Source organism: Miniopterus schreibersii, assembly GCF_964146895.1.
Source record: "Miniopterus schreibersii genome assembly, chromosome: 17".
Classification (NCBI taxonomy): domain Eukaryota; kingdom Metazoa; phylum Chordata; class Mammalia; order Chiroptera; family Miniopteridae; genus Miniopterus; species Miniopterus schreibersii.
This window is the reverse complement of record NC_138117.1, coordinates 32,970,403-32,985,290: the sequence shown is the minus strand read 5'-3', so window position 1 is coordinate 32,985,290 and position 14,888 is coordinate 32,970,403. Positions and strand designations below refer to the sequence as shown.

General features: G+C 39.0%; 1 protein-coding gene across 4 annotated transcripts in view; it reads left to right on the top strand.

Moving 5' to 3' along the window:
• Nucleotides 1-5,956: 5,956 nt before the first annotated feature.
• ATAD2 (ATPase family AAA domain containing 2) overlaps nucleotides 5,957-14,888 on the top strand; it is a 54,393-nt gene continuing 45,461 nt past the window's right edge. For all 4 annotated transcript variants that reach the window (XM_081117047.1, XM_081117046.1, XM_081117045.1 and 1 more), the window contains exon 1: nucleotides 5,957-6,515. In XM_081117047.1, coding sequence (XP_080973173.1) covers nucleotides 6,348-6,515 — 168 coding nt within the window. In that variant the 5' untranslated portion in view covers nucleotides 5,957-6,347. The remainder of the gene's footprint in view (nucleotides 6,516-14,888) is intronic.

Sequence of the window (14,888 nt, the reverse complement as noted above, 5' to 3'; positions counted from 1 at the left end):
CTCAAGAAGGACAAATTTGAGAGGGGTTTGGACCTCATTAGAGATGGTGTGGGTTGGTTACCCGTAGCTAAGAAGTTTACTGGTTTACCCAGGCGGGAGATGGTCTGGAGTGACTGGGCAAACAATAGAGAAGGGGTGAAGGATAGCCAGCAGTGTCTGCCATAATGTGCTTCTTTATGCTTTAAACTTTATTTTATAAGAAGGAATTACTTTTAAAATTAAAAAAGCTAGATCATATTTTAAAAATTCATATGATTTCATGGTAGAGACTATAAAGAGAGAGATGGTTTCAGAGGAGTTGAAGGTGTTTAGGACCATATTCTGACCTAACTCCAATGATCTGGATAAGGGAGAAATCAGAGACACACTCAAAGAAGCCACTGCCCAGTGAAATCAAGTTAATGGGCAAGGGTTTGGAGAAGGGACACATAAGGTATAAAAAGGGCGCAGATGTGAAAGGGGAGAGTCAGGAATTCTACAGCACACAACACACTGAGGTTTAATAACAAAAGATCTTATTTTTTATTGAGAGGGGGTATTTGTAATGCTTAATATTAGGGGCTAGAAGAAAAAGGAAGAGATAACCCCATTGCTTGGGATCCTACAATAGATGATAAGACAACTGAAAGAAAACAGAAATAGCCAACTATTTTGCCCTATCAAAGATGATCCTCAAGCTGTAAAGGATAAGAAAAATAGTACTAAGAGGAAATTAAAGTCAAGGTAAGTTCAGTGGTAGAAAGCACCAAGTTGCCTTAAGTGAGTTAAAAATCTTCAGACCCAGATGGGTTATATCTCAGGATACTGAAAGTGCTTTAGATTATCACCCCAAAGCTTTTCTTACGGATCTTAGAAAATATCTTGGAGGAAATGACATAAGACTAAATATAAACACTGTCCTGAATTTCATAAAAGGAAGAAATGTGTATCAGACACTATACCCTAGTGAACTCGATACCTATTCCCAGGATGGTTTGTGACCATGAAGAAAGGTGATTATTTAGGGGCCTTTAGTGGTTTAACAAAGCTCATTTCATGTCAAATGGACTTCATTTCAAGTTGTTAAAAGAATTAATTGATTGTTGGATTATAGTACAAACAGAATATCATTTGATTCCAGCAAAGCAGCTGGCCCAGTTTTATTAGCTGTGACTCTTTATTTGTTTAGTTAAAAGCCAAGGCAGAAAAACTGTTTATTAGGTCATTTAACAGAGCACTAAAGTGCCTCTCACAAAGAGTGAGCTGCAGAAACCAGGGTCTCAAGGGACCAGAAGCAGAACTCACCTCTGAGGCCTCCTTTCTTCCCCTGTCAGTCTGCTCCTCAGTGCTTGGCTTCATTCTCAGGTGGCTTCCCTTCTCACTGTGGGAGGATGGCCACTGGCAGCCCCATATTCACATTTTCCAGGCTTGGCAACCCAGGTGGAAAGACAAAACTTCTTTTTCCTCATAGCAATCACAGAGAGTGACTTGTCCCTTTATTTTTTATATTTCTGTACTCGAATTTTTCTCATTAGTTTTTAACAAATTTTTATTAAATATATCAACATTAATATAAAGAGTTGCATGGACATACTGTTGCTCACTTAACTGTTGCCCAACTGTTGTGCATTAATTTGTTTTCAGATCCTACTATTATAAATAAAGCCGCAGTCAGCATCTTTACACATAAATCTTGGTCCATGGCTCTGATTATCATGTTAGGATGGAGTCCTAGAGATGGAATTCCTGGGCCAAAGGTTTTAAATATTTTCCAGGTTTCTTTTTTTTAAAAAAAAAAAAAAATCCGTTTTTATTGATTTTTAGAGGGAGAGAAGGAGGGGGAGAGAGAAACATAGATTGGCCGACTCCTACATGCACCCCACCTAGGGATTGAGCCCGCAAACCGGGCACGTGCCCTGTCCAGGAATCCAACTGGCGACCTTTTGGTGCATGGGACGACACTCAACCAACTGATCCACACCAGCCAGGGCTCCAGGTTTCTTGATACATGTTGCTATGTTGCTTTTAAGAAAGGAGCCTATAGCTAAGAACTGGAAACAAACCAATTGCCCATTAGTAGATGAGTGGATAAAAAAGCCGCGGTACATTTACACCATGAAATACTATACATCTGTGAGAAGGAAGGATCTCTTACCCTTTGGGATAACATAGATGGACCTGAAGAGTATTATGCTAAGCGAAATAAACCAGTCAGAGAAAGGCAAGTACCACATGATATCACTTATATGTGGAATCCAATGAACAAAATAAAATGATGAACAAAACATATCCAAGCACACTGAAACATGCAACAGATGGGTATCTCAGAGGGAAGGGGGAGGGGGAGGGATTAATCAAAGAACTTAGAAGCATAGCCCATGGGCAAAGATAGTGTGGAGAAGGCTTGGAGAGGGGCTGGGAGTAGGGTGGAGGGGGCCAACAGGGGGGTGGAAAAAAGAGGGGCCTCTGTAATACTTTCAACAATAAAGATTAAACCTATTTTTTTTTAAAAAGAAGGAGCCTATACCTCAATATTACATGGAGCATTATTATTCTAAGAACCAAAAATATAGGCATAAAACGAGCATTCCCATTGTTATTTTAATTTGCACTTAACTGATTACTACTTTCCTGTACTAAAAGGGATAATTTCAGTATAAAACAGAAAGTCCAAAGACAGCAATGTACTATGGGAGCTCTGAGGGGAGCGCCTCACCATTGGGGGTAGATATTGGGCTGGCTTGGAACATAATACTATTACTCATCTTACTTAGAATGGGGTGGGAGGCAGGCATAGTCCCAGGGCCCTCTGCCATGGACCAGTCCATGCCTGTGGTATTAGGGGAGGCTGACTAACGATTTTCCCTCTTTTGTGGAAAATCAATTAGGTTAGCCATAACATTTAAGTAAGGTCAGATTTATAACATTCCTGAAAGAAATCCCTGTGCAAACTGATGTTTACTTTCTAACTTTGTTACCAGAAAAACAGAAAGGGACCCACCTATGACCTCATCTCAAATGAGGTAATGGAATTATGATTAGCTCTTACCTCAGCCCTCTTTTCTGTCACACTTGACCCTCTTTTGCAGTCAGGCAGTGTGGGAAAGAACCTCAGTTTCCTCTTTGCTTAAATCAGGTCACTCCTATCTGCAATAGCTAAAGACTGGAAAAGGAAAGTACTACCTGCCAAAGACCAATTCCAGATCACCTCTAAGTTTCCTAAGGATGCTGTAACAAATTACCACAAACTAGGTGGGGGGAAAAAAGCACACAGAAATTAATTCTGTCTCAATTCAGGAAGCCAAAAGTCTGAAATCAAGGTGTCAGCGGGTTTGGTTCCTTCTTGAGGCTCTGAAGGAGACTCTATTCCATACCTCCCTCCTAGCTTCTGGTGGCTGCTGGCAATTCTTGGTGGTCCCTGGTTTATTGATGTGTCACTCCAATTTGTGCTTCCATCTTCACATTACCTTCCCTGAGTGTCTCTGTTGTGGCAAATCTCCCTCTCTCTTATGACACCAATCATTGGATTTAGGGTCCACCATAAATCCAAGCTGATCTCATTTTAAGATCTTTAATTATATCTGCAAAGACCCCATTTCCAAATAAGGTCACATTGATAAGTACCAAAGTGTAGAACTTGGACATATCCTTTTGGGATACAGCAGCCAAAGACTGAAGCAAGTGTGGTAACTCAAGATTGTGGGAGAGAGAATAAAGGAACAGGAAGGCTCTTTGGCTCTGTCTATGGGTGTTCTGAAATATCCATTTCTTTGCTTATTTTAAAAGAACTAAGATGACTGTTATAACTTCCGTGGACATCAGTTTGGTAGTATCTAACAAAATCACAAAGGCATATGCCTTTTGGGTGGAAGTTTTTTTTATATGTTTTTATTGAGGTATAATATGGGTAAAGAAAAGTGAGTATGTCAGAAGGGTAGACTATGGGACTTTAAATATTGTTCTTTCCTCTTCCATTGATATTGGGTAAACAACCACTTAAAGCTGCTTTTATTTTAAAATTAATATATATTCAATGCAAAGTCATAAAAATTGAGGAAAGTACAAAGAAACTACACAACAACCATAATATTACCATGCAGAAATTAGCCATTCACATTTTGTTGTAGTTTCTTCTAGGCTTTTCCCAATGCAAATATATACATATACTTTTAAAAAAACAAAGATGGAATTGTATGGTCCTATATCTTTGTAGTTTCTTAACAATTTATAATGCATTGTGCAAATATAATTTTCCATATAATTAAAACTTTCCATGTAATTAACAGTTACATTCATAATTTTTAATGACTGTATATCATTCTTTTTAAGTGAGGCCTCCCTGAGGGACATTAAAATTGTTTTCAAATTTTGACATTATGAATAATTCTGTGGTAAATATTTTTTTATATGTATTTAAATTATTTTTCAATTGCAGTTTACAATCAATATTTATTTCATATTAGTTTCAGGTGTTGAAAACTTTTCAAAGGTAAAATCTTTAAATGTAGAATATCTAATAACTCTGTATCTTAAATGTGCATCAAAAGGAATTCCTGATATTCCCTACAAACTTGCTTTAGCCGTAGCCTTCTCCATCTAAATGTAGCTTCATCTTTTCATTAGCTCCAACAAAAAATCCAAGCAAACAAAAAACGAAACATTGGAGTCATCCTTGACTCCTCTTTCTTTAATGCTGAAATCCAATTAATCAGAAAATTCAGTTGGCTCTTTCTTCCAAATATATCCATAATTTATAACCACCATTCCTCATTACCTGCACTGCTCTCACGCTGTGTCACCATCATCTCTTGCCTGGATAACTGCAGTGGCCTCCTAACTAGGGTTGCCAGGCTTAGCAAATAAAAATACAGGACACCCTGTTAAAATTGAAGTTCAGATAAACAACTTTTTAAAAATATAAGTATGTCCCAAATATTGCCTTGTCCATGCAGCAGCCAGAGGGATTCTTTCAAAACGTCAGAATAAGTGACTTCTCTCTTCAAAATCCTGTGATGTCTTTTCATCTCAGTTATAATAAAAAAGTAAAAAGCCTTACAGCCGAGGCCCACAGCCCTGCAGGATCTGCTACCAGCAGCTCCCTTTCCTTTTTCATCTCACTGTCCTCCACTTTCCTCCGCTTGCACTTCTCTTCTCCCAGATATACCTTATATCCTTTAGGTCTTTGCTTATACTTCCAGGTGAGATGTTCCCTAATCACCCTGTTTAAAATTGCCCACTTCCCCTTCCTCTTCCCTACTGTATATTTCGGTGACACCACCTTTTAACAAACATATCATTTAGTTTGTCTTTCTCCTTCCAGAATTTAAGTTCCGTGGGAGCATTTTTGCTTTTTGTTCACCGCTGCATCCCCAGTGCTTAGAATAGTACCCAGCACATAATAGATAGTCAATAAATATTTAATAAATGTCGAATTAAGTAAATGTAGTTATCCAAATCAATAAATAGCTTTTGTTTCTGTTTCACTAGAACACTCACGCTCTGATCATTCAGCATGTTGCTATTTCAAAGTAGTCAAGTAACTGCTGTGTTCTTAAAGAAGCCATTTTTTCTGTAATTCTATAACAGTAACAAACATTTAGAAGTGCAGACACGGTTCTAAAGTATAATAATATTTCAGAACTTTAGGTGTTACAGTTAAAGAAAATTAAGACCCGGAGAGGTGAACAGTTTGCTCAAGATCGCACACGTGGGCTTTGGCAGTGTTGGGTACAGAACCTGTGCTTTTAACTCTTTTTCTGTTTTCTTTTGAACTTGTTTTGGTCACGCTATCAGTTACAAGCCTGCGTGGATTCAAGTCCAAATTCAGCAGAGGCCAAGGGCTTTACCTCCCGCCGGGCAAGGGCTCAACATTTCGAGTTTGAATCCTGCTCGAGAGAAGCTGGAGGCAGGTGTCGGAAGGGGCCGCGGGAGCCGCCTGGCCTCCGCCAGCCAATCAGAGCGCGCGGAGCCCCCCCGCCCCCCCCGACATCCTCGCGCCAAAATTCCAAACGGGACTTTGGTCCGCTACCCGCCATCTCCCTCCGCCGGGGTCAGCGGGCCGGAACTATGTAAGAAAAAGAAGAAGGCGCTCTCCCGCCGGCCCGCTCAGGTCCTCAGCATTGCGGTGCGGGTGCTCCCCAAGTTCGCCCGGAGTCCTCCGCTCTACAGACGCGGGGGAAAGTTTCGAGCCCGCCGTCGTAGCGTGGCGGCGTGGGCGGGCCGGCGGCGGAGGGATTCCGGGCGCGCGCTGATGTTGCGGGAGCCGAGCTTGTGGCGCCAGAATTCAGAGCGCGGAAGAGCCTGAGCGGCCGCTGCCTGCTGCTCGCACCAGTCTCCCGGCGCGGACGCGGGGCCAGTGGCGAGAGAAGATGGTTGTCCTCCGCAGCAGTCTGGAGCTGCACAGCCACTCCGCCGCTTCGGCCACGAGCTCCCTGGACCTGTCCAGCGAGTTCCTCAGCTTGGAACCGATCGGCCGGAGGCGGCTCCGCTCGGCCCGCGCGGCGGAGCAGTCCGCCGTCACCGAGGCCGCCGTGGGCGTGAGTACCGGCCTGGGCCGGGCCCCTTGGGCCGGGCCGGAGGGGCTGCTCGCGGCCCGTTGCCCGGGTGGGGTCTGGGGGTGGGCAGCGCGGCCGGGGTGACAGTTGGGGGGGCGGTTGGGAGGAGTGTTGTCGAGGACGGGTAAAATGGAAGGTTCCTTAAGATCGGAGCCCCAAGGGGTGTGGGTCGGGTGAGGAGATCGGACTGCCTGGAACAGGGCAGAGCCGTTACTGCCCACTTTTACGCAAGAGGAAGCTTAAGCCCTCCGGAGCTGAAGTGCGGTTGAGGGGCGATCCTTAGTTTGGGGGGCTGCCCTACCCCCCACCTCACACACTTCGCCCAGGCTCCAGCTCTAGGTTCGCATCAATCGAATGCAAGACACATGTACTGACTGTTAACTGTATGCACAGTGAAGGTTTTAGGGCCCACGGGGATAGAAAGATTGTAATTCCGGTTCCCCGACCTCCATGTGTGATCCGGAGAGGTTCCGTAATGAGTGCACTGAATAAATACTGTACCAGGTTGCATAATGTGGAGGAATGGAGACCAGCATGTCACACACAGCCGCTTCACTCAAGCCTCATAACAGCTCCATGAGCATGGGGAGTTAAAATACTTATCTTGTAGGGGAAACGGACTTAAGAAGGTAACCAGTAAATGGTAGCTCTCAAATTGGAGCTTGGATTCTCTGCTTCCAAAACCTTTCCCTTTCTAGCTATCGTGCTGCAGTTATAAACAGTGTGTGTAAGGGAAGTTTCCAAGGGGGTGGAGCAGTCAAGTCTTCCCGAAAGACCTGCTTCTCCTTGGAGGGAGGGAGTTCCTCTGCTCCCCACCCCAGCAAAAGGCACAAAAAGGCACAGGTGGAGGGTACAGCATTAACAAAAGGTTGGAGAAATTGAGGAAGCAACACTAGTAAAATTAAGGCAGCAGGAAGTTCTCTAGTTCTGTTGAAGGGAGGGTAGACTTGGGGGTGGGGAAAACAGGGCCAGAGAGAGGGTTGGAAACTGGCAGTCTGAGTGAGAGGCCAAGGAGAGGTGGGGGGGTGTGGCGGGAGAGAGTGACAGAACATAGTTAAGGGGGTGATTGCAATCTGAAATGAGTTGTCAGTTTCGGTTATAGATGTCCCATACTAGTTGCTACTCTACCGAGGGCAGTGGAAGAGTCCTGTTCAATCTCTGAATTGTAAAAACAGTTCCCTGACTTTCAGGATCTGTTTTTCTATCACGTGCAGAAGTTGGTAGAGATCTGAGGAGGCCAGACATTTCTGCACTGAACTCAGGTCACTTTATTAACCTATGTTCAAAAAAGCTAATTATTTCCGTAGGTATTTGTTGAATGTTTATTATCTTCAGGACAATGCTAGATCCTGTGATGGTAATAATGTATTGAGTACAGGCTAAATAACATAGGTGCTTAAAGCAGCTGTTAGTTTTGAATCTCAATTTACCAATAATCAGCAGGTTTCTACATGTTAAAAGGTGATACCTGCCACATGGGTAGTGAGAATTGAATGTGATCATGCGTGTAAGGAGGTTACCTGAACACTTGGCATATACTGTAGTGAGGACTCAGTATTGTGTGTTATTAAGACCACAGTCAATTTTAGTTAATGGCCACTCTGTCTTTCCAGTTCCTCAGGCCAAAAAACTTAAGAGGCATCCTTGATTCTTCTTTCATTTTGTATTAGCAAACTTTGTTGTCTTGCTTTCACGGTGTATTCAGAATCTGACCACTTCTCAGCTCCTCTCCATTGTTGCCATGCTGATTCAGAACATTAATGCCTAGATTATTAAAATAGATTCTTGACTGGCCTCCTGTTTTCCACCCTTATGTACGAATGTGTTGTTGATTGTCCTTGCTCTAACAGAACTTAGTCTAGCAGAGGAGACCTAACAGCAATACATATACAGAGATTATTTGCCATAAATGTCGTATCAGTGGCGTGTGGGGGTTGAGCAGTTAGCACTCAGCTAGTTGTAGGGTAGAAAGGACGTTTTTCCCAGGCCTGGATTTCCGGTAGGGATTATATCTTTTTGTGACATAGTATTCCTCTCTTCTGTAAATCCCCTGTGGACCAAGTGAGCCAGGGATTGGATCAAAAGAAATGGATAATCCTGAGGAGCAGTGTATTCATGTTGACAAAGCCCACCAATGTCAAATACGAAACATACCTTTGTGATTAGACTATTTCTAATTTGGGAGTGTTACATTCAATACATTTGATTAAATTATAGCTTGCTTTTTACATCTGTCATGTATTTCAGAAACTTAGCACCCTGATTATATTTGGGTCTAATTGTATTTCCTAGCCTCCTCAACCACAGTCATTGACAGAGCATTTCTTAGGGTACATTACTTTTAAAGATGGTTAAATTTATTCATATTCATTAACTTGGATTTTTTTTCCATCTAATCTCAGAGGCTGACTTTATCTTCAAGTTCTGAAGGTACCTATCTGTAGTCATCTGTTTATTAACAGCATTCTACATTTTGAATGTGATCTCACTCAACTGGGCTTAAGGACTTTTTTCCCCTGAGTTGTATGGATTCTCTGAATTTTTTGTTGTTTTAATTTTTTTTTAACTTTTACTTGTGTCCTACCAACCTTACGAGTTTGGATGCCCCCTCTGTGTTTTCCTCTTCCTCCAGAATTAGACTAGCCATTGTCTACTTCTATGTTTTCACAGGCCTGGGGCTCTTTGATTTATTAAATTTAGGGTTTTCTCTTACACTGAAAATTTAGTTAAGGATGGATAGTAAGGAATTTGTTTGGTGATGATTGTATGTTACTTTTGGATTGTGTTTATGTATGCTTTTTATTCTGTATGTTGTTAGGTAAAGTAAAACATGCTGTAGCCTGTAGAAGGTACCTTTTTTTTTATTGTATATTTATTTAAAAGTTGGAAAAGATTATTCTAAAGTCAACACTGATGTGTACAACATATGGGAGATTTTTTTAAAACTTGAAGCATAACACAACACAGAAAAATGAAAGTGTACAGTTGAGTGAAGTATCACAAAGCATGGATAGGGAGATTTTGACATGTGTCGGTGAATGTTGTTTCCTAGAGTTGGTTGACCTGGCTGCTCTGCATTTGAGAGAGCATACTTGTTTTGTCTGACCCTTGATTTTAGGTTTGGAAGTTGTAACTTTTATAACAGCGATCTGATGACATAGTGTTTAGAATGGATTATAGTCAGCAAAGCTGGAGTTTGGAAGACCAGTTAAAAAATTATATTAATTGTATAGCACTTGCTATATGCTAGGCAAGGCACATAATACACACACACACACACACACACACATTTGCCCTATAAAGTAACTTATTATCTTCATTGTAGATAAGAATACTAAAACACAGAGACCTTATGTAACTTGGACAAGATTATACAGCGTAAGTGATATGTCAAGAATCAGTCCTAGGCAATCTGACTTAGTTGGGGCCCTTAATTAGTACACTATTATTACAACAGACCAAAGCAGAGAAAACTAAAGTCTAAATTAAGATGGTACTAGGAGGAACGGAGAGAAAAATGCCAAATAACATAGCAAGATATCTGCATGTTGTTCAGATGCAGGGAGGAAAGGCAGTAGTATTTCCAGCTAAAGGGGTGAGCAGTAGATCATTGGGAATACAATGCCAGAGTTTGGTGAGAGATTAGCACTCTGTATCTTAGGTGATAGTTGAATCCTTGAATGTGAGTAGAAAACATAGCAAAACACAAAAATATTTAAGATCTGGAGTAGTGGCTCTATTAAGGATGAGAAGAGAATGAATTATGTAAAAAGGAAGGAGTATCATGTAAACCAAAGGATCAAAGCATTTAAAGAAAGGAGTGATCAACTCCATAGAAAGCAATAAGGTAGAGCAGAGGCCTTTGGAATTAGCTATTGGGAGATTGTTTTAGATCCACTGAAAGCACTTCAGAGGTAGAAACCAAATTGTTGGAGCTCCTGGAATAGATTGATGGTGAGGAATTGACCACACCTATGTTTGAAGATGAAGCTAAGGAGGGATATTACAACTATATTGTGCATTAGAATATGCTGCTGTTCAAGGCTTTCAAGGAGCCCAAAGTCTGGATGAATACACTTAATGTCAGTATTATCACTATGATTTAAAAAATCCCACTTAAATCTCATTTCTTAAATTGGTACTTGAATTAACTAACTGACCCCTTATAAATAGTTTTTGTTGAAAGCTTTAATAAGCTTGATTTTCTGTGGGAAAACAACATATTAGAATATTTCTGTTATGCAGCAGTGTCTACCTTGAGGGAAAACTTGTTATTCTATTGTTGCACACTCCTTGTACTAACTTACTGATTCTGCAAGATTATAATAGACTTAAAATCTAATAGAATGTATATTTCTTCTTTAAATACTTTTAAAAACCTTCACCCACGGATATGTTTATTAATTAGAGACATCGATAGGTTGCCTCCGGTTTGTGCCCTCACCGGGAATCGAACCTGAAACTTTTTGGTGTATGGATAATGCTCCAGCCAGGTGAGCCACCAGGTCAGGGCCCTCTTTTAACACTTTTAAAGAACTATCAGTACTCTCAATATGTAAGTAGGTTTTAGCCGAAGAATAAATGAGGACACTACATCTCTAGGTTTAGTTTTCAGATTAAGTATGTTTTCTCTTTGTTTTTTACTTCTTAGAAAAATTTTTTTCTGGTAGTGCACGTTGTAAAAATGTAAAAACTAGAAAGTGAAAGTCGCCATTTTTATCATTCAGTGTTAATTACCGTTCTGAGTTGGCATTTAACAACTCTTGAGAATTATTTTGACTTAATAACTGCACTAGTTTCCTTCAGAAATCAAATATACACATGATAATTGATCTATTTATGACACATAAAAATTGCAGATAACCTAAGTGAGTGCTGTATTAAGCAATTTGTTAGATTCGTGTAATGTGTGGAATACTATTCATTCATTTAAAAAGATTTTTAGAATAATATTTCATAACATCAGAAAATGTGTTACTAGAAAAAAGTTACAAAACATAAATATTATTATCCCAGTTTTACAATCATGAATATGTTTGCATAGGAAAAGAATGCTTTGTACACCAAAATGTTAACAGTGGTTATTGTGAATGCTCATTTCACTTAGCATAATATCTTTTATAGGAAACATTTTTGAAAGTTACTGATATTTTAAAATTCCCTCATATATACCTCTATATAGATGATTCCCCCAAAACCTGTTTTTATTTTTTTTCTCCACACTGTTAAGGAGAGCCTTTCTTTATGCGTAGTGCTTATTTAGGAAGGATAGACTAAGCAACTCACTACACAAATGAAAGATTCACTTATAACATTAAAACCTGTAAGTTTCTCAAGAAATCTTTTTTCCTGTGGAAACATACTTTTTTATTATCCCCAGGAATACGGTGACATTTTACTTTCTTTTTTATTAAAATACAGATAACATAAAATTTACCATTTTAACCATTTTTTTAATGTATAGCTCTGTAGCATTAGTACAGTCACATTGTCCTGCATCCATCACTGCCATCCATCTCCAGAACTTTTTCATGTTCAAAAACTGAAACTCTGTACCCATTAAACATTAACTCCTCATTCTTCCCTCCTTCTAGCATCTGGCAGTCACAATTCTGTGTTTTGTTTCTATGAATTTGATGACTTTAGGAGCCTCATATAAATATTTTCACCAAAAAAATGCTTATTTTACTGTGTTCTTTTGAGAGTTTCTAAATTTTTTTTAGCTCTGTATTCTATTGTACATTTTTAAGCTGCTAAGTTTCTCCCACGCCAGCTGGTTTAAAGAGTTACAAAGGAGATCATGTCTATCATCTTTTTTTTTTTTTTTTAATATATGTTTATTGATTTCAGAGAGAGGAAAGGAGAGGGAGAGAGAAACATCAATGATGAAAGAGAGTCATTGATCCATTGATCAGCTGCCTCCTGCATGCCCTCTCCTGGGCATCCAGCCTGAAACCCAGGCACGTGCCCTGACCAGGAATCGAACTGAGATCTCGCCAGTTGGGCTCTATCATCTTTTAATGTTGTCATTAAAAAGTAAAACTATTACATCAGACTTTTACAAGTATCCACTGGAATCTAAAAACCATAGTTATTTGATACCTGTTTTAGAACATTAAAATAATACATGAATAAGCTTTTCTAGCAGTCAGAAATTTTACCTTGATTCTTTTTCCCCCTCTTTTAATTTGTATTTCCAATCCACTTAATCCACAACATTTTATTTTGATATATTTTTATGCTTTAAATTTGTTTGTTGTTATACTTTTATACTGGTAAAACAAAATATGAAAAATATCCCTACTTTTCTATGCTCACAAGGCTCCGATATAAAATTTTTGTGTATTGAATTATCATTATCAATATTGAATTGATCAAAATAATGTAAACATTTTGATTAACATGATTAAGCGTAGAAAGTAAGATTTAGGATTCATGTGTGAAATCCTACCCACCCAGTTCATGTATCTGTAGATAAATCTTATTGCTGTAGACAGTGTTTGACATTAGTTCCATAGTTTTTATAATTTTAAGCACTGAGAAAATGTTCATATAACTAAGATAGTAGTGAAAGTTTTGTTTAGCAGTGCTGTTCAGTTTTTTTGGCTTTTATGCCAAAAATCATATGCCAAAATTTATTTTTAATGGTCTCTTAGCTTAATTAGGTCCTTTTCAATTTTACTGAAAACAAAGAATTGGAAACTACTTACCGAAGGTAAGGATTTTGTTGGCTAGCTTAGTCGTTCAATTACTTAACACCTACACTAATGGTTTTCTTTGTTTGACTTTAGGAAGGTTTTTAATGCCTTGAGGCAGTCCACAATAGTAAGATTCAGGATTAATGAGAGATAGGGTCAATGAAAGAGAATGCCTTGTTAGTTATGGTTGCCTTCTCAGGCAGGTCAGTTTTAAGAAAAAGTACCTGTGGAAGATCAAATCTGGAAATAGATTCCCTTCAAATTTTCCTTGGAAAGTCTTATGTTACCTTACACCCATCCAAGATGTAAGTGTTTGTTTTAAAAATAATACACCTACCTAAAAGTGTAGGTATCTTTTTTTCAAATGTCCTAAATACATGGGTGGGCAAAAGTAGGTTTACAATTGTGAGTACATGAAACAGTTTATTGTGTATTATTATTTATTTTTTATTGTATTATTATTTGAATTATAACTGTAAACTTACTGTTGCCCACCCCTGCATTGTATAAAAGTACACTGATAAAAGTGCTAACAAATCATATATGCCACTTAATATTTTATTAAGGACTTGTCCAGTTCTTACACAAATCCTTGTGGTGTACTATACATATCTTTATTTACCTTGTGAACCAATCACATATTCTGCCCAAAACAAAGTTAAATGACAAAATGTCTTGATAAAAAAATGAAATAACTGGGTAAAGCTGGTGGGGGGCAGGGGGGATTAATTTTTTAACGCTGCCTGATTTTCTAAAATTATCAATTTTCATAGTAATAAAGCATTACATTATAGAGTTGTTAGGTACTTTTGCCTTCTCTTCTAACGAAAAGTATCCTTTATACGAGAGATGTGTATCAAGTTTTGAATAGTTTGTGATAGAACCTCTGTTGCCAATGAAGCAGCCCACTAACTTAGAGTCCATTGTGCAAAAATAAAGTTACAGCCTGGTCAGTGTGTCTCAGTGGTTGAGCGCTGACCTAGGAACCAAGAGGTCACTGGTTTGATTCCTGTCAGGGTCAGGGCACATACCCAGGTTGCCGGCTCAATCCCCAGTAGGGGGCGTGCAGGAGGCACTCGATCCATGATGTTTCTCATATCTCTCTATCCCTCTCCCTCTCTCTGAAAAATCAAAAACATATTTAAAAAAAATAAAAGTTATATAAAACTCTGGTTTTTACAACAAATTAATGTATAAATTAATGTAAAGCAGTCTTTGAATTCAGTTGTTTCATTATCTGGGTGAAATAGATAATAAAAACTCCTTTTTATCTTCCAAGCCAAAATTATAATTCTGATATTTTAGTTATTTTAAGATTGCTAACAGTTATTGTGTGTGTGTGTATCTTTCTAATTTCTGTAGCCTTAAAATAAAGGTGTACTTACTGTTATGAACTTTTTTTCCAGTGGTAGAAAACTTCACTGTCCAGACTACTTGTTGTGAAAAAGAACTATAAGCCTCAATAAGTCTTACATTAGCCATTTCATAGACATTGCTGATATTTACCGTAAAATCATTGTTCTAGATAGTAACTATTGGGGCAATGTAAAATGATTCTGAACAAAAAGCAGTTGTACAAACTTGTAATCAGAGAACACTCTTGGAGTAGTTTAACTTGGGGCTTTTCACTAAAAAACATAGGTGACTTTCATAATTT